The 21,491-nt window shown below is 43.8% G+C and overlaps 1 protein-coding gene across 5 annotated transcripts in view; it reads right to left on the bottom strand.

The window, feature by feature from the left end:
• AP2A1 (adaptor related protein complex 2 subunit alpha 1) overlaps positions 1–18,262 on the bottom strand; it is a 34,254-nt gene extending 15,992 nt beyond the window's left edge. For 4 of the 5 annotated variants that reach the window (XM_078377985.1, XM_073004405.2, XM_073004406.2 and 1 more), the window contains exons 1-11: positions 18,086–18,261; positions 12,196–12,264; positions 9,770–9,912; positions 7,594–7,787; positions 7,205–7,334; positions 6,088–6,189; positions 4,925–5,033; positions 3,116–3,266; positions 1,871–2,039; positions 440–577; positions 62–244 (exon numbers count right to left, since the gene is read on the bottom strand). In XM_078377985.1, the coding sequence (XP_078234111.1) occupies positions 62–244; positions 440–577; positions 1,871–2,039; positions 3,116–3,266; positions 4,925–5,033; positions 6,088–6,189; positions 7,205–7,334; positions 7,594–7,787; positions 9,770–9,912; positions 12,196–12,264; positions 18,086–18,152 (1,455 nt within the window). In that variant the 5' untranslated portion in view covers positions 18,153–18,261. Of the gene's footprint in view, positions 1–61; positions 245–439; positions 578–1,870; positions 2,040–3,115; positions 3,267–4,924; positions 5,034–6,087; positions 6,190–7,204; positions 7,335–7,593; positions 7,788–9,769; positions 9,913–12,195; positions 12,265–18,085 lie in introns of all 5 variants that reach the window. The other variant, XM_073004404.2, reaches the window with a different exon arrangement.
• Between the last annotated feature and the right edge of the window lie 3,229 nt (positions 18,263–21,491).

Here is a 21,491-nt window from a genome sequence, read left to right as displayed (position 1 = left end):
ATGAAAAGGGTCCTTCCCAGAGCTGCAGATGCGCAACTAAGAAAGGATTGAGCCCACCCACCTCAAAGACAGTCTTGGCAGCATAGCCTTGCACATCATCCCGATTGATGACTATCTGGATGACACGGTACCACACCTCCTCGCTCACATAGTCCCCAGCGATACGGATCAGGTTGAGGATGGTGTCCACGTACCAGCTGTAGTCCACTGCATACTTCTCTGCTAGGATAGCCACCTTCAGGACCTAAGAGAATAAAAAGGAAGTATGTTGCCTTTAAGCCGCTGGGAATTCTTCTCCCCACCAGATCACTCTACTAAGAGAACCCAGAAACTCCCAGTGTCCATCAAGCTTTACTTGGTTTCACCGAAATCCACTAAGACAAAGAGAACAGCTTTGGCTCCCAAAACCTCTTTCCCCATTTCCAGCTCTTTTACTCACTATCTCCTCCCGGATGGAATAATCGGCGGTCTCCAAGTAACTAAGCATTTCAGAGACAATCTGCTTGGCATTTGTGCGGTCACACATGGCATAGAGCAAGTCAGCTGCCCGCTGGCGTACACTCACATCCCGCTCCGTCTGCAAAAGGTTAAAGATACGCAGTGAGAACTGATCTTCCACTTTTAATACATAGCCAACGTAAGCTTCACCCTGATTTGGCTTATACAAGTGAAAACAGCAAAGAAGGAATCTTCTGCAGACCTGTTACATCTCATCACTATGGTCGGCAACACGGTAGATCAGTGATTCCCAACCATGCGTTATCCAGGTATTCTTAGACTGCAATTCCCAGAAGCCTTCACCACCAGCAGAGCTGGCCAGGGTTTCTGGGAGTTGCAGTCCAAGAACACCTGGGTCACCCAAGGTTGGAAGCCACTGCATTAGATGAACGAGGAGATAAGAATGATACCAGACTGAAATGTTCTAGTTCCTTCCAAAGCTTCTTCTTCTTTCCCTCTTCCACCCCTTAAGCTCAGGATTTGGTAACATCCAGCCTTCTATATGTTGTTAAACTGTAACTCCCATCAACCTTCACCAGTATAATCAATTGGGATGGATTATGGGAGTTATAATTCAACATCAGTAAATTCACAAAAAAGTGGTCCAATACTTCCAGTCTCTAAATCCAGGATAAGCAACCTGGCACACAACAGATATTTTGGGCATTTTAACCCTCAGCTACCTGTAGCCTGCAGTCAGGTATTACAGGAACTAGAATTCAAAACTTCCAGAGGGCACCTCTATACTAAATGCAAACTGGAACTCTCAACCTTTGCATAAAGAAGCTGGGTGGAGAATTTTCAATGTAACTAACTGCTAGCTCCAGTTTTAATACTGACTGCTTTTTCAGAACTGCTGCAAGATGTGATTCTGGCCCCTACATCTTCCAGCCCATGGTTTCCTTCACTATGTGAAATAACAAGATTGTGCCATTCAGTATTAACTATGCTGACACTGCTAAAGGAAAATTGGCTGAAGAATTACCCACACACATCGCAAATGTTGAGGCTAGTTGCTAGCCTCCCTCCCCCATACCAACATGATTCTCTGACTCATGAACATGATGATGAATTTGGTGAGGCCTTTTCCACTCAGCTGTATGTTTTCATTTCCCACCATCTTAATTTATAGTTACATTATACACTGCCTTGCTCTAATGAGCTCACAGTTACGTATGTGGCTATCCCTTTCCCCATATCCTCTCAACAATACTGTGAAGACAGGCTAGGCTAAAACCGAGTTAGTTTTGTGGCTGAATGGAGAATTGAACCTGGAACTCTCAAGTCTCATTTCATCACTCTAACTACTGTATCACACTGCCTCTTAACTAGCTTGCCCATTTGCACTGCACATGGCTTTATGTATTCCGACCTTGAGGGCATTGATGACTGTCTCAATGTGGGTCTTGACGGCCTCATGAGAGAATTCAGAGCTGGCCAAGGTGCACATGCTCTCCAAGGCCAGGTATCGTAAGTTGGTCTCTCGATGCTGTAGGAACTGGCCAAGCTGATTGCATGCCCGCACAAGCAGGTTGGGTTCACTGTAGGCCAAAAGAATAGAGTAACTGTAGGATGAATAACTGTACCACAGGCCTGACAGCAAGCCTCCCCAGTCTCACTGATTGTCAGTAACATCCCACATTCTAATCAAATTTATTAAAAATAAGTCTTACTACACTTTCAAACTTCCCCGGTTTTCCTTGGCATGTTCCTCTCACTGACTTATTCCACAAGTCATTATTCCATCCGAATGGATAACAGGTAATGCTAATCACAGTGAGACTTCTTGAAAAACTGTTTGTCACATTTTTTCATGTTTCTGTGCCAGCCAATAGCTACGATGACTGGGGAATTCTGGAAGCTATAGTCCAAAAACTAACTTTTCCAATTAACTCTTGGCTTTCCACTATCCCCATCTGTCTCTGTTTTAAGAAAACTACTGTTGTTGTGGGCTGTCAAGTCAGCACCAACTTATAACGACCCTAAGAGAGCTTTCAAAGTACTGTATATGAGATATTTAAGGAGTGGTTTTACCAGTTCCACACTCCCAATGAGTTTCCATGGTTGAACAGGAATTTGAACCCGGGCTTCCTAAGTCCTTCTCTGTCACTCTATCCACTACCCCAGCTGATTATCTTAAGAACTTTGGAGGAGCCTTTTCTCCAAAAACCTTTGGTAAATTATATGACCAAAAAGGGATCCTGACTGTGGAGAACAATCTGCCCACAGAAAAGGCTCTCAAGCTTGAGCCTCTGTCCGTTCTTGAACTACAATTTCCACTAGCACTGATTACTGGTTGTGCTAGATAGGACTTCTTGGAGTTGTAGTCCAAGAACATCTGGGATAACAAGTTCAGAAACCACTGGACAGAAAATCTAATAGGCACTGCCATCATATTCTATTCAGGCTGGCTTATCAAGTTAGATGGAGCTATCCATTTTAGATTACTGCTGCCTTCTACTATTGTATCTCAGCATGATTTTATTACTATTGGCTCATTTTGCTACATTTCATACACCATGCTATTAGGCGAACCTGGAAAAGGAATATAACAATATTTTGAAATAAATATATTTTAAAAGAAAAGAGGGCTAAGGAGGATTGAGCAGGAGCTCACCTGTCGTAGTGGATGATGAGGCTGATGGCTTCAAAAAGGATTGCATTCTTGGCATTGGAGTGCTGGACCTTCTTGGACTTGGGCGGTTCTTGGGCCTTGTTGAGAATAGTCTCCAAACACTCAACCAGGCGTCCTTTTACTGCTGCATCTTCTGTGGGGGGAAAAAGCAGAGGGAGTAAAGGCAAGGGCAGTAGCATATCAAAGTGGATACCAGAAGGGAAAAAAGGGAGGAATCCTGGCTGCCAACATTCATTTATATTGGGATACTCCCCCCACACACACACCAGATAGTCTCTTGCACCAACATATTCTGCTTCAGGTACGTGGCTCCCAATCTCCAAAAACTGTAATATCAGCCATATCCAATAAAGCAGTGGTTTTTAACCTTTGTTACTCGGATGTTTTTGAACTGCAACTCCCAGAAACCCCAGCCAGCACAGTTGGTGGTGAAGGCTTCTGGGAGTTGCAGTCCAAAACTCCTGAGTAACCCAAGGTTAAGAACCAGTGCAATAAAGAAAGAGAACCAGAATTATGCCACTTTGTTATGTTCAGAGCTGAAAAAAATTACTTTTCTACACTATAACTCTCAGAATCTTCCACCAGCATCACCACTGGCCACATTGTCTGACATGTTTTAGTGCAGTGTTTGCCAGTCCTGGGTAACCCAGGTATTCTTGGACTGCAGCTCCCAGAAAACCCCTACTAGCACAACTGGTGGTGAAGGCTTCTGGGAACTGCAGTCCAAGTACACCTGGGTTACCCAAGTTTGGGAACAACTGCTCTAGAAGCTGAAATGAAAGGATTGAATACAACTGCTAGTCCAAAGCACTCACTGAATTAACTGTCAAATGGTGAGTGGACACTTCTGCAGATCCAGCTCATTCAATGGGACTACTCTAGTTCAGATTACCAACTAGATTCAGGTCAAAATGAGTAAACTTTCCAAGCTCTGGTTCTGCTATGTAAATAGTGAGTACTCCGAGTACAATTATTTTTGGATTTCCTCTTCTAACATGCAAATGAGTGAGGAATGCATGAATTCAAGCCTTGTTTCATCGTGGAAACCTGTCTTTTCATTCCCACTGGGAATGAAAAAAATGCAAAGCAGATAAGAGTGCTTTCAAGTCACTACCCAATGAAAAGTTCTATAGAATTAGAAAGTTTGAATACTCCCACATCAACTTTGTCTTGGTTGAAAAAGGGAGGCCATTTTACATGCTTTATTGTTATCTCTATCGCTTTAGGATCAAATTTAACTTCTGAGGTAGAAAAGAAGATGAATAGGAAGTGGACTGTTTGCATCACTGAGATGCTATCTGCAGTTCTGGGAGCACCAAACTGTGGGGGAAAATCTGAAAACCTCCATTCCAGTCTCAGACAGAGAACCTAAGTCATATGACTACTAGCACCCATTAATCTGCTAGACTCTACCGTCCACAGAAAAATGAATCCTAGCCTTTTGGTTATTTGAAAGATAGAAAATCTATGGTCCTCTGGGTATTGCTGCACTATAAATCCCACAATCTCTGGCCGTGCTGTCTGACAAGAGCTGGAACCTACAACATCCGGAAGGACCGCATGTCCCTTAGCTCGAATTGCCTGTCCTGAATCTGCAGGCAAACTGCCCAAAGACTATAATGCAACTGCTGGGCCCAGTCTTGCCTCACAACCATGTAATGCAGAAGACTTCTGTGGGAAGAGGGCTGTTCCGTAGAGAGGGCACATGTTCAGCAGGCTGACCTCCTCCTTGAACTTTCCACTCTCTCTTACTTACACACAGACATCGTCCAAAACTCTAAGCTATCCTACCTGGGGGAGGATAGCACTGCAGCAGCCGCAAGAGCTTGACTGAGAGCCAGGGCGCTGGCACAAAGTAATAGGTGTAGTCTTGGAGGTCGGTGGAGGCTGAGGACACAATCTGCATGGAGAAGACAAGGGGAACATGGCAGCCACAGAGCACTCAGGACAAGCTAGGTTAGAAATCCTTTAGTCTTCACTCCCTTAATACAAAAGTCAACAAATGTGGCACCCCAGGTCAAACTAGATGGGCATAAAATCAGTCCAGAAGGAAAGGAGGTTAGATCATGGCCAGCCTTTCTAGAGAGGATAATTCTCCCCATTACCTTTTCTCAATTTAAATCTGTCCCATCCCAAATTCTATTAGATGGGGAAGGAAAGAGAGGTATGTATGATACCGCAAAATGGCAAACCATCTTATTGCCCTAGGCAGGCAAGAGGCCTATATGGATCACAGGTGAAGAAAGGTTGTTCTAGGGGCCAAGCAAGTTATGGCATGACAAATGTCATGTGTGCTGCTGTCTCGTAAGAAATAATCATACAATAAATAACAGGCACAGGGAAAGACAGATTACAAATAGGAGCGGTCCTTTGGGGCAAGTACTATAGAAACCAATCCGAAAATTAGCCTTTCCTGCCTTTTAAAGGATGTTCTCCAAATTCTTCCCATTTTGTTTCACTCCTCCCTTTCTCACGAGTAGGTCTTTATGCTAATGCAAGCTACTGATACTATAGGAGAAGAGTGATTCAGGCTCCAGTAGCTACTGCTTTACTCCTTCCTCAGCATGGCCCTTGTTCTTTAATTTTTCTGCCTGAGCAATGTAAGGTAACTCAAAACTCACTGGTGCCAAATACCAGAATGGGCAGCTCGGAAGCATTGACTTTATGGACTACAAGTCCCGCAACCAGCATGGCCAGGTAAGTTACAGTCAAAAAAGTAACCCAAATTCTAGTACATTAAGTAGAGCATTTTATATGCTGCATTTAGATGCTTGAACTCTGTTCCCTGTCTCCAGTCCCTTGTCCCTTATATACAATCTCTGGTTCAATCATGGTTCTTAAGAACCTTCATAAAACTAAAATAAATATATTAAACCAACACAGGTGGTAACACACGAAATAATTCTAATTATTTAGTTCCTGTCTGTCTCCAGTCTCTGAACCCAAAAACTCACTCTGCTGAGCCTGGACACAGCCAAGGAGACACACGTCTTGAAGTCATCAGGATTCTTCTTGCAGAGGCAGGCAATGAGGCTGACCGCAGCTGTGACCACACCCTGTGTTGTTGCGGGGCGGGGGGGGGGAGAGGAAAGAAATGGGGCACTGAGTGAGATCACATCAACAGGGATGCTTTGGAATGTGCTGCCCTGATAAACTAGCTTGGCCTCCTCTCTCCTATCCTTCCATCATCAAAGACCTTCCTTCTCACGCAAGTTATAAAGTAATAAATGGGGGTCTTGGGAATACCATTTTATTAAATTCAGAGATTTGCACATTTAAAAAATTGATTTTAAAATAATGTTCAGTCTCGTTTTTCATACTGATAAAGATTTAATTTTTAAGATACAGTTTCTATGGAACTTTAAAACTGTTCACCCTTGAATCTTGTTGCTCATTTTAATTGTTGTAAGTTACCATGGGGAGAAAGGAGGCATATAAATAGTAACTGTTATAAACCATCATATTATTTATATCCCATCATGAAGGGTAGCATATAATAATATATATAAATAAATAAATAAATAAATAAGGGATGTGCCACCCACTGGTTCCCAGTGCACATGCAGTATAATTCTGTGTGACAATGACACAGAGAATAGAGCGTCCAATGTGCAGCATTACCATTGCTCAAAAGTATTTGAGGAGTTGTTTTAACAGCGATGGGCAACATTTGATCATTTAGGTGTTGGAGACTACAGTTCCTACAACCTGTTATCGCTGGCCAAGCTGGCAGAGATGATGGGAGTTATAAGTCAAAATATATGGAGAGCCAATGTTCCATCATCCACACACAAAGAGAAAAGTTCTAAATCACCAAAAAGAGACCAACAAATATCTGTTTTCAGGAACCTGTCCTCTTGCTGGCGTGATGTTCTGATTTCTAGTATTCAGAATAAACTGACCAGCGGGCATAATGGGAAAAAGAGTTCTGAATGTTCACAGAGGGATGTATGGTCTGGCAGTGACCTGCGAGCAGACAGGACAAACTATATATGGAGATAAATTGGGAGAGGGGGCAGAAGCTTCTAAACTGTCTATTTAGAAAGAAAGTCGAAGAGAATAACAATTCACCATGTGCTGATCGTTTAGAAGGTGCACCACCCGTGACGTCCATTCTCCCATGGGCACCAAGTCAGGCGAAGTCTTGTAGAGGCGCAGGAGACAGAGGGCAGCACTCTGCTTTACACTGTCCATGGTGTCACTGAGGGGCAATTAAAAATAAAAAAAAAAGTGAGCAAGACAGTTTGGCCCTTCTGATCTTGATGGCCTAAAACTCTCATCATTCCTTTTCATGGCCACTGAGGTTAAGGCTGATGGGAACTGGGATTCAACAGTGTTCAAAAGGCTACCAAGTCCTGCCCCATGACCATTTCTGAGCTTTCTAAATTGATATGAGGGAGCTTCTTAGGATCCTGTATACACTTACAGAAATAAAATATCACCTTATAGAGCAAACCTACCCAGCCACCAGGATACGGGGGATTTCAGAAGCAAAGGCCTCAGCCATTTCACGGCTGCCTACGTTGGCGATGCAGTGTAGTGCCAGGCACATGAAGGTGGGGTTGCGGCTTGCCAAGTCATTCTTGATGGCATTGTTGATGAGACGGATCAGCTCACTATTGGAGTTCACCAGCACCGAGATGAACAAGTAGCCCTAGGATCATAAGGAGGGGAGGCAGGCTGAGAATAAAGCATGAACTGAGAATAAAGCATGATTGTCACTGTTTCTGCCCAACCACTCATCCCATTGTATGCATTTAAGTTATTCAGTTTTAAAAGTACACATTGCTTTGTGTGTACTTTGTTTTTTCCAAAATACCCTGGAAGCCTTACAAAAAATCTCAAGGCAAAATCCATTTCTTCTCACTATGAATCTTGGATAGTGTGGAAACATTACTTTCACACAGAGTCTAGACTGCTGAATCCAATAAAATTTTCCTATCACATTTTCTACGCAGAAAAGGGACAGATCAAGGCTGGCGAGAGCCTCTGAGGAAGACAAATAATTCCTCTATTTGCTTATTTTTTTCAAGTCTATGTATCGCACAACTAATGGGACCCTGCTCGCCCTCTCACCATTAGTTTCCCAAACAAAAGCAACCACCTTCATAGAGGTGAAGGTAAAAAATCTTTTTGAACTTTTGACTTGTGTGGAGCCACTTCTATATGACCTTAAAAACAAGAGTGGGTCAAATGCTCCCCACATCACATCTGGAATATATGGGCTTTAATAGTGAATTAAAAAGGCAAATGCATGCTCCTTACTTAAAAAAAAACAGGACCCTCATTTTAGGTCTCCCACTGTCCTACAATCTCTGGAGCAGTAGCTGTAATGGCACGTCCCTTGGCTACTTCCATCCAAAGTTCATGAGGGTTAGATATAAAGTTCACTGGCTCACTTTTAATTCGGCTGTCAGCAAGTAGAGCTCCTGTTTTATTTAACAGAGATATTAGTGCCCATAGCCTCATCAATATAAATGGCCCAGAATACAAAGACAGAAAGATGTGTGCTAATGAGATGGAAGAAGGGGAGAAATGGAATATAGAAACTTGGGATTCAAATTCTCATGCAAACCTAGTTCACCCCCTAAGAAAAGAGACAGAAGAGATGCCTGAATGATACCATTTGAGAAGATGGAGTAGAGGGCTTGGCAAAGTGAATGTTCTTCCAACTTCTCTATCTTTTAAATCTCCATAACAGAAAACTCAGCATTCCCCAATATGTTTATTCCATATGCTGCCAGATTTTTTTTCTGCCACATTCATCACCTATGGAACAAAATGATGCAGTCCAGGAACACCTTTTTACCACTTCCTCTGCTGTTGCTATTAATGGGACTTTGATGATAGGAAATTCAGAGGGTGGCTTTGGGGAAAAACACTTCCTAAGTTGTTCTAACTACATCTGAAAGCCTGCATGGCTATGGTTAGAGTGTCAGCAGGCTCATGTCCACCGTTAAGCAGAGTGAAGCAGCTGCCTTAAAGAGTAGATGGGGTATCATTTAAAGACAGCAAATGGTTAGCTAGTTATTATTATACACTTGTACTGGTAGTGATGGGGAGAGGTGCTTGTAGGGTTTTCTGCCTCCTGTGTAAAAATAACTTGTCTGGCTTTCAACACTGTGCACCCTCACTTGGATGGGTGAGGGTCATGATTTCTACTCTGTATCAAGCAGCAGAAAGTCTTGGGTAGACTCTAAATGCTGAACTAAGATTGCTGAGCTAGAATTCTCAGCCTAACCTAGGTAACCTTGTAAAAATAACAACATCTTCTTGGAAGAAGGACGGAATACTTTAGAAATGCAAAGGTCAATAAGTAAACAAATATCCATTTTCCCAATTATTTGCAGGCTTTGGGTTACTGTGTTTATTTACCATGAGCTCTGGGAGGCAGCCAACTGGTGTTCCCACTTGTTCAGATGAAGAATTGAGGCAAAGAGGGGGCTAGAATCAGTTTCTGAAGACAAGTCTGGGTTACACCATTGTTAAAAAACATCACAAACATTAGCTAGCTCGTGAAGGTCACACCCATTGCTTGTCTCTGAATCACCCAGGGTTTTTTTCTCAACAGAAGCTGGCTTTGGTTTGTTTTTAAGGAGGATCCTTCCCCAATCCAGAATTCCCTTTCCCGCTTACAATTTGCTTTTCCGTGTACTTGTTGGAGCTGAGAAGGTTAACAGCCTCCATGTGCCCAAAGTCGATGTCATGGCCCAACAGGAAGATAAACAGCAGCTTACAGACATATTTCTTCTTACTGTAGCCATCCAGAGCTTTATCTCCTGAAAGGGAAAAGAGCAGGGGGGGGGAGGGAGCAGGAAGGTCATTGGCACTACTGGAAGGAGAGAGGCAATTGCAAAGCAACTGGGTCAGGCGGGCGAGCAGAAAGTTAGCTCCAAGGTTTCCCTGGCCTTCCACTAGCAACCTCCCAAATATCTTTATATCTAAATCCACTCAAGCACAGTAAAAGGACAGACACAATCAGACGGTCCTCCACTTTTCACGCATCCTTTGTGTTCCCTACATGCCACAGCAATTGGGTCCCATACCCACCTCTATGATAGCATTTCCCCCGGTTTGCACTGATCCTTGCACTGATGCCACATAATCTGCCAGTGACAGAAGTGACTGTTCTTGAGGGAGGGAGGCCTTGGAAGCTCTGCCTCAAGCCTCCCTATCAGAGGCCTGGGAAAGCGTCTACTAACCCTCCTTTCCAAGGATGTCTTGCCAGCACTGCAGGGGGGGAAGTTACCTTTTCTCCAGTCAGCCCCCTTCTAATGAAAAAGAAACTGAAATTTGCTCTTGTGTGTATGTGTGTGTGTACAAGCAGCTCCAAGAATAAGGGAAATGTGGTGCCCAGGCATGTTATAAGACATGTTTCTGATGTAAACTACAGGCCATTTTAGACAGATAGCAGGTTTCCCTCCAAAAAATGCATTTCTCTCACCACAGTAGATCATCAGGAAATTAAAGTAATGCAAAATAAATATGTTTAATTTAGAATCCAAAAGGAATTGTGTTTGGTACAAATAGGTCAAACTTTTGTTCCAACTAAAGTGTACAATTACATTTGTCTTCTCTGCAGACAGAGATCTTGCACAGAATTTTCTTGACCTGAACTGAGGAAGAAGAGTTTCATGATTGTAACCTGCCCTGAATACCTCCTGGTAGTGGAAAGGTAGGGTACAAACATGATAAATAATAATAACACAAGAAGGGAAAAGAACAATGATAAAAACCAATGCTGAATGAAAAAAAATCCTATTCTTATGAGATAGGGTTGGCATACTGAGAACCTTGCTTCTTTAAACAAAAACAGATGCCCAGCTTTGTGAGATTTTACAGGCAACTTCTAAATTGTTGACACTGTAGAGATTGTCTCGTAACTAGATTACACTGATTTGAGAGAAGAACAAAGTATAGTGGAGAGAGCAACAGCTGCTAGATTTTCTGGCAGGAGGATGCCAGGAACTAAGGCTTTTGAGCTTCTTTGGAAGTAGATACAGACTCAGTTGGGATGGGCAGGAGTTCTAAGTTATATCTGTGCTTGAGCAAAATCCCTGATGATTTGCCTATTCAAAAGAATATGGAATAACTGGATTGGTTTTTAACCAGCATTGCTCTGTCCACATATAACTGTCTATTCTGGAGTAACTGAATTCTGTCAGAGTATGTCCAACATGCACTCTCCTCACTGTAAGTCCTTTTTCCTTTTAAAAATAACAAAAGCTTGGCACAAGTTGCATAACTATCTTTTTCAAATGGCACCTGATGATACAACCACAGAGACAATAGTAAAACTGAGCCAATCCAATCCTACTCCTCTCAGCTGAAGATGCAGACATAAGGAGAACAATTTGGGTTTCAAGCACTTAGTTATTTCCACAATGGAAGCAGAGAGACCAGCCCCACTCTTTTCAACACAGCAGAAATTGTCCTGCAGTGTCATAACAACCTGGAAGAATGGAAACACAGTCCAGAAGCCCCAGTCTAAACAGTCACTAACTGGATTCAGGAAGGATGGGGGGGAAGGGAAAGGGAGGTTTAGCTGGCTTGGGGGATGTGACAGGAGATCACTGGTTAAGAGCTTTGCTCTGAAAATCAGATCTTTTCCAGTGTGTTTGAAAGAGAGCTAGAGTAGTAGAGCTGTTGAGCATTTTGACCCTGAGCACAGGGGTCATCCCTCATCTGCTGCCTGCGGATACACCGTACCCTGGACATTTTCATAGAGCATCACTGTCGGAGTGTTAGAGAAGATGGATGACAGCAGCGGAACCAACCTGGGCAATGACTACAGATACGCATGGTTGTGAGGTGGGGAGGGGGTGGGGGAGAAAGAAAGAAAAATAATGAGAGACAATGAGTAAGCCAGGCTGAGTCACAGAGCTGCTGTACAGATCTGTAGTGTGAAACAGTCAGTGTATCCTGCAAAGCAGGAGAAAGGAGAAACAGTGTGTGCTTGTGTGTGAATGAGAGAGAGAGATACAGACAGACAGAGAGGAGGAGGAGGAGGAGGAGGAAGATAGAAGGATGGAGGAAGGGGAAAATAACACAAGGATACTCACCCTTGAATTTGGATCGAATGTTAGCCAACTCCTTGTTAATCCGTTTAATTTCAGCTTCTTTGCTCTTACCTGGAAACAAACACAAAGGGATACAAATGAAGAAAATGTCAGCCTTTTTGATGCACCACCCACTCAGCCCACCATGACATGTTCTTGGTACTGCACACCTACCTACCACATCAAGGGATGCAGAAAGAAAACCTTAGGGAAGAAGATAATAGGGTGGACATCCAGCAGTAAATAGAAGTCAACTGCACCACACTAGTGATGGGAAATCTGTTTCACTGTCTTCTGTATTCAGAATTTTAAAACTTTGTTCTTTCCATCCCAAATACATTCGTGAATGGTGTTAAATTCTTAAAACATGAACTGAAAGAAAAAAATTCCCCTATTTGCACTAGCCTAGTCCGACTGATATAAATATTCCTACTACTGATATAGTCATGCTTGTGTATGTTACATAGGTAAAGATAAAGAAACTCTTGGATAAGGGAAGGGAGAATATTAATAATCACAATTCAGCACCATAAACAACTTTAAATATTCAGACCTGAACTTCGAAGGGTCAAACACGCAAAGCCTTGGACCTGGATGGCCAAATCTACCCATTTTTTCCCCACCTTCAAATTTTGCAAATACTGTATCTCAAGTTTCTATCCCAAATAAGAAGGAATTGTAAATGTTGATACATTCTTACCAAATCAAGCTGAAAGGAACATTCTTACCCACCCCAACACCACACACAGAGTTTATGAATTAAACAGAGTAACAAATGAAGCAGTGCACCAAAAGGAAAGCAGCAAGAGCCTATTCTCTGCTTCTCGGGGTGGGGGTGGGAAACTCCACTTAGGGCCAAATTGAATGAGAGTCAAGAGAAGAACTTTGCACTCAGAGCATCCAACAATCTTTTTTATATGTAAAGCAAGCAGGCTCCACTCCCAATTCTGATCCGAGTAACGCAGCCAGGCAATACTTCATCCAGATGGATTTTTTTTTTAAAAACTGCCCTGACTAACTTCTAACATATTTGTGATGTCATAGAAATTCCAATGTATTCAGGGTTAATCGTAGGGCTGTGGTTAAAATAATATGCTTCGTTGTTACCCGAAACCACTGAGAATTGCAATGCACTAGCTCAAAGAGGACTCACCTGTTGACAACACTGTTTCCAATTCTTGGCACTGTGATTTGCTGAAAAACAGCATGAGATATACAGTATCTGGTCCCAATGCATGGCAGTGTCTGGGGCAAATGTGCACTTCATGGGCAAAGGCAAGAGACAGGCCAAAAAACTATGGCTTAATAAACAATGATGTGAATGAGAAGCATACTGTATTCGATTGTTAGCTTCCAGATCCTAGCCTGTTTGGGGAATCAAACCATAACCCTGAGTTTAAACATAATGGGAAGCTCTCCCTTTCTTAGCTACTTCACCTGCTCCATCAAACAGATTAGGAAACAGATGGGCTACAAAAACTAGCATAATACTTATTCATACCCGACTGTAGTTTGCTGAGCCACTGTCTTGGCTTCAAGCGAGATGCCACCATGGCTGGAAAACTGTCTTCAGCCTGGGGAAAACTATGTATAGTTTCATTCTAGTCAAGCCTGGGCGTTTCCTATACCTCCTTCCTGTACATTTTGATTAAAATAAGAAACTGATCCAAAATATCTACTCCACCTCTTTCATTTGCCGCAAACAGACCTATACATGCACACACTGTACCCTTCTGTTTATCATGACTTCAACAGAAAAATGCTTCTTAAAGGAAAGATTTGCTTCCTGACAGTTAACTACCAGGGGCTTTAAAAAAAATCACATTCACAGATTAAAGGGGCTTAGGCTGATCCTATCTTTCATCCCATTAGCACTTCATCAAGAGCATACAAGTACTGCCAAGTCAGTATCTAACATTTTTGTTTTGAAAGGATTTCTTGCTCATATCTTTGCTGTGGTGGTAGCAAAAACTCCTGAAAGGCATCAAGTTTCCCCATGCATTTTCAAGGATAGGGAAACTCTGTCTCTCCATGGGTTGTGCTAAAAGTGCCACCATTTCCTATCACTGGCCATGCTTGCTGGAGCTGATGGGAACTGCTGTACAACAACATTTAGTGGATCTTACAGGTTTCCCAGCCCTAGGCTCATATGAAGATCCATCAGGAAGGTCCTGGCTTTAAGTGAAGATTGGAAAGGACAATTGTCAGCTGTATCAGCATTACAATGTAGATGAGGAAATTAACCTATGGAAAGAGAAGGTGACAGGCCTGTGGAATGTGTTTATTTGTTGTATCCTGCCCTTCCTATAAACTGCTCACAGCTAGTTCTATGGGCTGCCAAGGTCTCCCACGTTCAGCACTGCTACAGGAGACAGTTTCCAGGCTAGATACTAGCCAAACTCCCACCCCTTTTTGAAACTTGAGAGCCCACAAATTGGCACTGAGAAGGTCACATATATCAACAGTGGAATTAACATGTGTCAAGTAGTACCAAGATGCTCTTCTTCTGCCTCTTCTGACTGAAACACTGGACTGCTTGAGCATTCCACGGTGCTTCTCTGACTGCCTATGACTTTTTGCACTGGTGCTGGGCAACGTCAGTCTGAACTTCTCTAGAATTCTCCCCACTCTCACAATCATCAACAAAATACAGCTGACTTTTCAGTGAAACAAATACCAATGACTCAAAGAGTTTCCATGTAACATCCCATCCATTTTTAGAATCCACCCCTAAACTATTAACCCTAAGGCCTTAGGAAACACCTCTATGATATCTTCCAAATGTATCTGCTTCTTATAATCATTAGCACTTTGAGAGTACAAAGGACTTGATGCTCTTCATTCGTTTGAACACCCAAGCTTCACTCTATGCCTATTTTGAAGCTTGAAATACAGGCTGAGGGGTCGTCTTTTTTTTCCTAGCGAGGATCTTGACTTTTCTGGGACTACAATGGCCAGCTGCCAAGGTGAACAGGTCTTCTGTACTTTCAACAGTTGCACTCACAAGGAGGTTTCTGGCAACACGTGTTTCTTTTGTTAGTCCTGCATGCCATGCCAAGCTGCTCCTACCTAAATGCCTTCTTGAACACAATTGCTAAAAGCACCAGGGAACATTCTTCTAGTTAGTCATTTTAGGGCACCACCATTTTAGAGGCATGTCGGTATCAAACCTTCCGCTCTACCCCCACACACCTTGTTCTACCCAGTTTCCTCTGGAGCAAAACTGTCAACCACCCCCCCATCAAGAGTGATATGCAAGCATGCGGATCTTACACCAGTACAAAGCAATTTTGGAAGAGACACACACAGAGGCCTGGGCTTAAATTTACATTTTAATCTTACATATCTAGAACTGAAGTGGGCAGAAAAGACATCTGGATCTACAGAAAGATCTTCGAATGATTTCAGGAGATACACAATTACTCCTGACTCCCAGTTATTCAGCAATAGCAGCAAAGAAGCTGACTCTGTTGGATTGACGAAACCAAGAATAAATCCTTGTGTGGAGGGTCTTGCAAGAAAAGACTTTTAGTTCTTAAACTTGAAACAAATCCTGAGTTGAGAGTTCTCTAATGCTAAGTATATGCACATTTTGCTGCAGATTCAACACACAAGGACTTACAGTTCAAGCAAAAAATCAAAATATATCCACAACTCTGAAGTCTGTGCAGCCCAAATGTAGATCCATAAGAATACAAATTGTCTTGTGTTCCGCTGTTTGTCCATTTAGCCCAGTACTGAATCTCATTTGACTGGCAGAGGTTCTCCCAAGGGTCTCAAGTAGGAAGATGCTTTTCCTAGATTCCTGGGAATGAACATCAGGCTGTGTGTGTGTGTGTGCAAGGTGTGTGGTCTACAAATGAGATATGATCGCTCCCTGCCAGTCATAGCAGTCAAAGGCAGCCTCGGATGAAGAAATTTGTGCCTAGAAAGTGTTTCTCTCCAAGGAGAATGATGAAAAGAAGAAGAAAAAAAAGAACTAACATGCTCTTCTCTGGTCCTACTCCAGTTCATATGCTCTTCAACCATGGTATGGGCTGTCCTGTTCTTGAAATTCCAGTGGGATTATCTTAAGTATGTTTCAACATGTAAAATAATTAAGATTTGCCACAGCTTGAGCAAATTCAATATGTTTTCTAACACGAGTATTTTGTAGAGTACAATTGATTGTAGTTAATGGTCTAAACAAATATTGTAAGAAATTAGCTCCATAGGCTGCCATCCATGGAAAGCCAGACATTGGCAATAATCACTTAGCTTGCATATGCTATTCTTGCAAAACTGATGTTGCACAATCTTGTATGCATGAATATGCCAAGAAAAGGAAGAGAGGGGAGGGGGAGAGGACCAGGATTCCTGAGAAGGAAGTAGGGAAAATGGGTTGAAACAAACAGTTCTTAACACAGTGGAACATCCCCACAAAAATAGTAGACAGGAGGACTTGGCTCTGTATGTGAATCTCTTGGGTTTTAAATATAACATTCTTGTTTCCTTGACTGCCAGAATCTCTTCCACAACTGTAGAAGAAAGCTTGAAAAAAATGACAGGACTGTATAAATAGTTTTAATTGAGTACAGTGATTGGCAACTTTTTTTCAGTACCACATGTTAGGAATTATTAATATATACTGTACTTACTGAACACGCTATATATACTAGGGTTGTTCCTTTGGATCTACAATTAACCATAGGCTCCTCAAACTCTGATCAAAATCCACAGCAAGCAAACCCCATGGAGAAAACAATTCCACTTGCAGCATCCCAGAAACCCTTCAATAATTCATTTTGCCTTCTCAAAGCAAAACTGGGATTTTTCTTTTCTCTTTGTACACCACATGTAAACAGCTGTTCCTCTCTTTGCTGGCAACAGGATCTCTCCACATCCTTGGGCCAACTTCTCGAGATCCTTTTCACCCTTCCAACTCACCCACCCCCACATACTTCCAACACAACTGCTCCACAAGAAGAGGGTTATGTGAATGGTTGCCTAGCCCTATGGAAGTCAAGGTGCTTGCCCATCTGCCTGTCCTGTCAGGCCCCAAGTACCTCTGCCTTATTCACCTGCAATCTCTTTGGATGCCCTTGTGGTACTGGAACAGACTCTTATACCTGAGCAAAAGGAGGGTGAGCCTCCTTACTGTCCCCCCCCCCCAAACATTCATTTCATAGCAGGAAGCCCTGGTTGCATACAGTCTTTACAACTTTTCTGTTTATGCCCCCCCCACCTTCTTCTTCCAGCCATAAAAGTCCCAAAGGGGGCCCAAATCAGAAGCTTAAAGCGCTCCCACAGTGGACAGCAGCATCCTCTCCCCAAATGGTCCGGGTGGGGCAGACCTCCTCTTCCAGCATCCACCGTCCATTCGCACAGTCTTCACCCACCTCTGAGTGTGTGTGGGGGAGAAGCATCTTCCACTGGCCACCCCCACCCCCACCCCACCACCAAGGCTCACACTCTTTGGAAGCGGGCTTGCTCGCCACGCTGACCCGTCCTGTGGGAAACCGACCCCCCTCCCCTCGGCCTGCTGTCGCGTCGCCCCGGCCCGCTCGCTTGCCTTCCCCTTTCCCCACAGGGGCCAACCCTCGCCTTTGCCCCGAGCCCCGCTGGCCCCCAGCGGGTGAGAAGAGCCCCTCCTCACCGCCCCAAACCTTCCCCTCACCACCGTCTTCCCCGCTCCAGTCCCCCCACCACCACCACCACCGACCGACCCCCGCGCTGGCACTGGCCGGTCGCGGGGCGTCTCTCGGCCCCTCCCCTCCCCAACGGAACCCCCCCTCCCCGCTCCTCCTCGAGTCTTCCCCACGGTCCGTTCCCTCCACCCACCCACCCCCGCTGCCCTTTCCAACGGCCCCTCCCCTCCCGCAGAGTCTTCCCACGACGGCCGCCGCCTGCTCACAGTTTCGGATGTCGGAGATAAAGACGGCCAGGCCCCGCATCCCGTCTCCCTTGGAAACGGCCGGCATGGTGGCGGTGGCGGATCGGGACCCCGGCGATGCTCCGTTCCGCTCCGCGCCCGAACCTGGCCCAGCAACACCGAACCGACCCGTACGAACCAGATTGGCCGCTCGTGCCGTCCGTCACAAACGCTTTCCCGCCCTATTGGGCTAGACGATTGCCTCTCAATTCCATTCTGATTCCTATTGACTAAGCTCAAACCATCCTTCTACCTGACTGGCCGATAGCTTTAAATCCCGCCTGCGCACCTCCCTTATTGGATCCGGTGGAGACCTTATGTCAAATAAGTCCTCCGACAGCTCCATTGGGCGTGGGTCCCGATAAATCCCGCCTATAACTTCCCTTGTGCCCGCCCCATTAGGTAGTTTCTCTTTCTCAATGGTTCCTTGCGAAATGTCGTTCAAATAGTGCCCCGCCCTTTCCCCTCCGGTGTTAGCAGTGGCTTCTTGCGAAATCAGCAAGCTTAGGCCCCGCCCCATGGACGACCAGTCAACAGTTCTTCCAGGCTCTCATTGGAGCAAAAGGTCCTTGTCATTCAAAACGAGCGCTTCGTTTTATTGGGGGAATGAGCTGACAGTGAAACGGCGGCAAAAGGAACATGGGGAAGAGGCGACTTGGCAACTGGACTGCATTTCCGGAGAGGCGATACGGATGGCGTCAGCGCGTTTGGCCCAATAGGAGCTGCGAGGAGTCTGTAAAAGGAAGGGAAAGTCAGAGGGTCTCCTTCTTAGCTCTGGCCTGGACCCGAGGTGCAGGTGGCTTCTATCTAGAGATCTGAAGGTGGAGGGGGCACAGATTGCTTGTCAGCCCTTTCTGTGCTTTCACCTTGACAATGAACAAAATTGAAGTAGTCCCAATGAAAGCACTGGAAAACATCATCAGGTGTACTATCTCTGGAGGCAAAAACGTTGAAACAGGCTATTCTGCTGCCCACATCATGAGAAGGCAGGATTCTCTGGGAAAGACAATAATGTGGGAAAAGGTGGAAGACAGCAGGAAAAGAAGGAGACCAAATATGAGATGAGCTGACTCCCTAAAGGAAGCCACAGGCTTGAGGTTACGAAACTGAGCAGGGCAGTTGAAGACAGGATATTTTGGAGATTGTTCATTGTAAATCAGAGGCAACTTGATGGCACATAACAAGGATATGTCACTGGAGAACTTAAAATATATGAAGGCTTTTATTAAGATCATGTTATATAGTTTTAATACCATGTCATAGACATATTATTTATCATTCGAAAAGAACATATTTCATATTCCATTCCCCCCAGTTTTTCCCCAGGCCGATCAAGGCCAAGATCATCCGAACTCTTGTTTTCCAGAACACCATGTACAGGTGTGAAAGCTGGACAGTAAAGAAAACTTACAGGGGGGAAAAATTGATCCATTTGAAATGTGGCACTGGAGGACAGCTTTGTTGATACCCAAGATTGCCGGAATGATGTATAAATGGGTCCTAGATAAAATCAAGTCAGGACTGTCTCTGGAGGCAAAAATGTTAAAACTGAAGCTACTTTGGCCACATCATGGGAAGACAGGATTCTCTGGGAAAGACAATAATGCTGGAAAAGGTTGATGGTAGCAGGAAAAGAGGGAGACCATATACAGTATGAGATTAAAGAAAGCCACAGGCTTGAATTTGCAAGGGCTGAGCAGGGCATTTGAAGACAGGACATTTTGGAGATCATTCATTCATAGGGTTGCCATAAGTTGGAGGCAACTTGATAGCATACAACAACAATAAGGGAGAAAATACACTAAGGGTTTGTCTTTGTAAGCATCAATTAAAATGTTAAATATTTTCCTGGCTACTTTGTTGAGTTGTGTTTGTTGCTTTTTGCTTGCAAAACGATGCATTTGAGGGGGGGGCGTGTATGAGCCAAGGAAGCAAACTGTGGCATTCCAGATGCTATTAGACTACAACTCCCATTAACTGTATCGAGCCTAACAATTATTGAGGAATGCTAAGCTTGCAGTCCAACAGTGTCTGGAGAGCTGCACTTTGGCCACTCATGGGTAAAAGGAACCTGAGCTGTAATACTTTTAGTGGAACTTATTCAGTACCACTAAGAAAAGACTAAGCATTGCAACAATGCTTTTTAAAATTATTTTATTTATTTATTTATTTACAAGATATTTTAGCTTCGCCATTAAAGTCTGAAGACTGTTGAATTGGATGGGGAAAGATTTTTACAACATTGTAGGAAGAATCTGGTATGGGGGTAGTGCTTCCTGCCCATCCCCTTTAGCCATGGCTTAGTAGGCAGTATTTCTGGCTCCGGGTTTGATCAGACGGTGATATACCCTGTTTCCCTGAAAATAGGACAACCTGAAAATAAGCCCTAGTATGATTTTTCAGGATGCTTGTAATATAAGCCATATCCCAAAAATAAGCCCTAGTTAAGTGAAACCCCGCCCTCCACCATTGTGCAGCAACTAGAAGATGATGTGGTAGAATATACCAGATGGGCGGGATATAAATCAAACAAATAATAAAATAAAATAAATAAATGATGACATTACTGTATTTGAATAAATGTAGATTGCTGTACAGGAAAAAAAAATCCCCTGAAAATAAGCCCTAATGTGTTTTTTGAGCAAAAATTAATATAAGACCCTGTCTTATTTTCAGGGAAACACAGTAGTTCACGTTTTGGGGCATAGTTAGGTTTGATCTGTTTTCTATATACTCCAGTTTCTCTTCAGATTGTGTGAATTTTCCAGCAACCAGACAACATACAAGAAACCATAAACCAGCTCTGTACCAGTCCAGATTCTGTATTTTTAAGGTTCAGCAGCAGGACTACTCTGAGTGCAATTTTTTTTTGGAGCTGGGCTGGAATGATTGGGACCAGATTGTGCATGCATGGAAGGGTCACTTTAAAGTAGATTGCATCCAGTGAAATGACACTATGATCCCATGGGAACCTGCTTCCCTGTCTGATGGCACCCTCTGACTGTAGACTTCCAAAGCAAGGTGGGAGTAGGGCTGAGCTGCAGCCTGAGTTTGTTCAGACTGTGGTGAAAGCAGATGTTCCTTGTTGGCAGCAGCTGGTGCTGAGGACCTCTGCAGCAAGGGAATATTGGTCAATGAAATAGATATGTTGGTGTCCACCCAGAATGCCCCGAGAGTCTTTCTATGAGGCAAAGATAGTGCTCCTCCCGTTCTGTTTATTGAAGGGGGTGAGATGAGCAGCTGAAACCTCAGAGTTTGTCACATCTGAGTGAAATGGGCTCTGTTCTCCAACATCTTGCCTTTGTAGTCTTTGCCTTCCCCCAGCATCTTTCACCTGAGATGACTGTCTAATGGTGGTGCCAGCTCTCGTGGTCACAAGTGAAATATA

This window comes from Pogona vitticeps, chromosome 6 (assembly GCF_051106095.1).
Source record: "Pogona vitticeps strain Pit_001003342236 chromosome 6, PviZW2.1, whole genome shotgun sequence".
Classification (NCBI taxonomy): Eukaryota; Metazoa; Chordata; class Lepidosauria; order Squamata; family Agamidae; genus Pogona; species Pogona vitticeps.
Note: the sequence above shows the minus strand (reverse complement) of the source record. Positions and strands in the feature narration are given on the sequence as shown.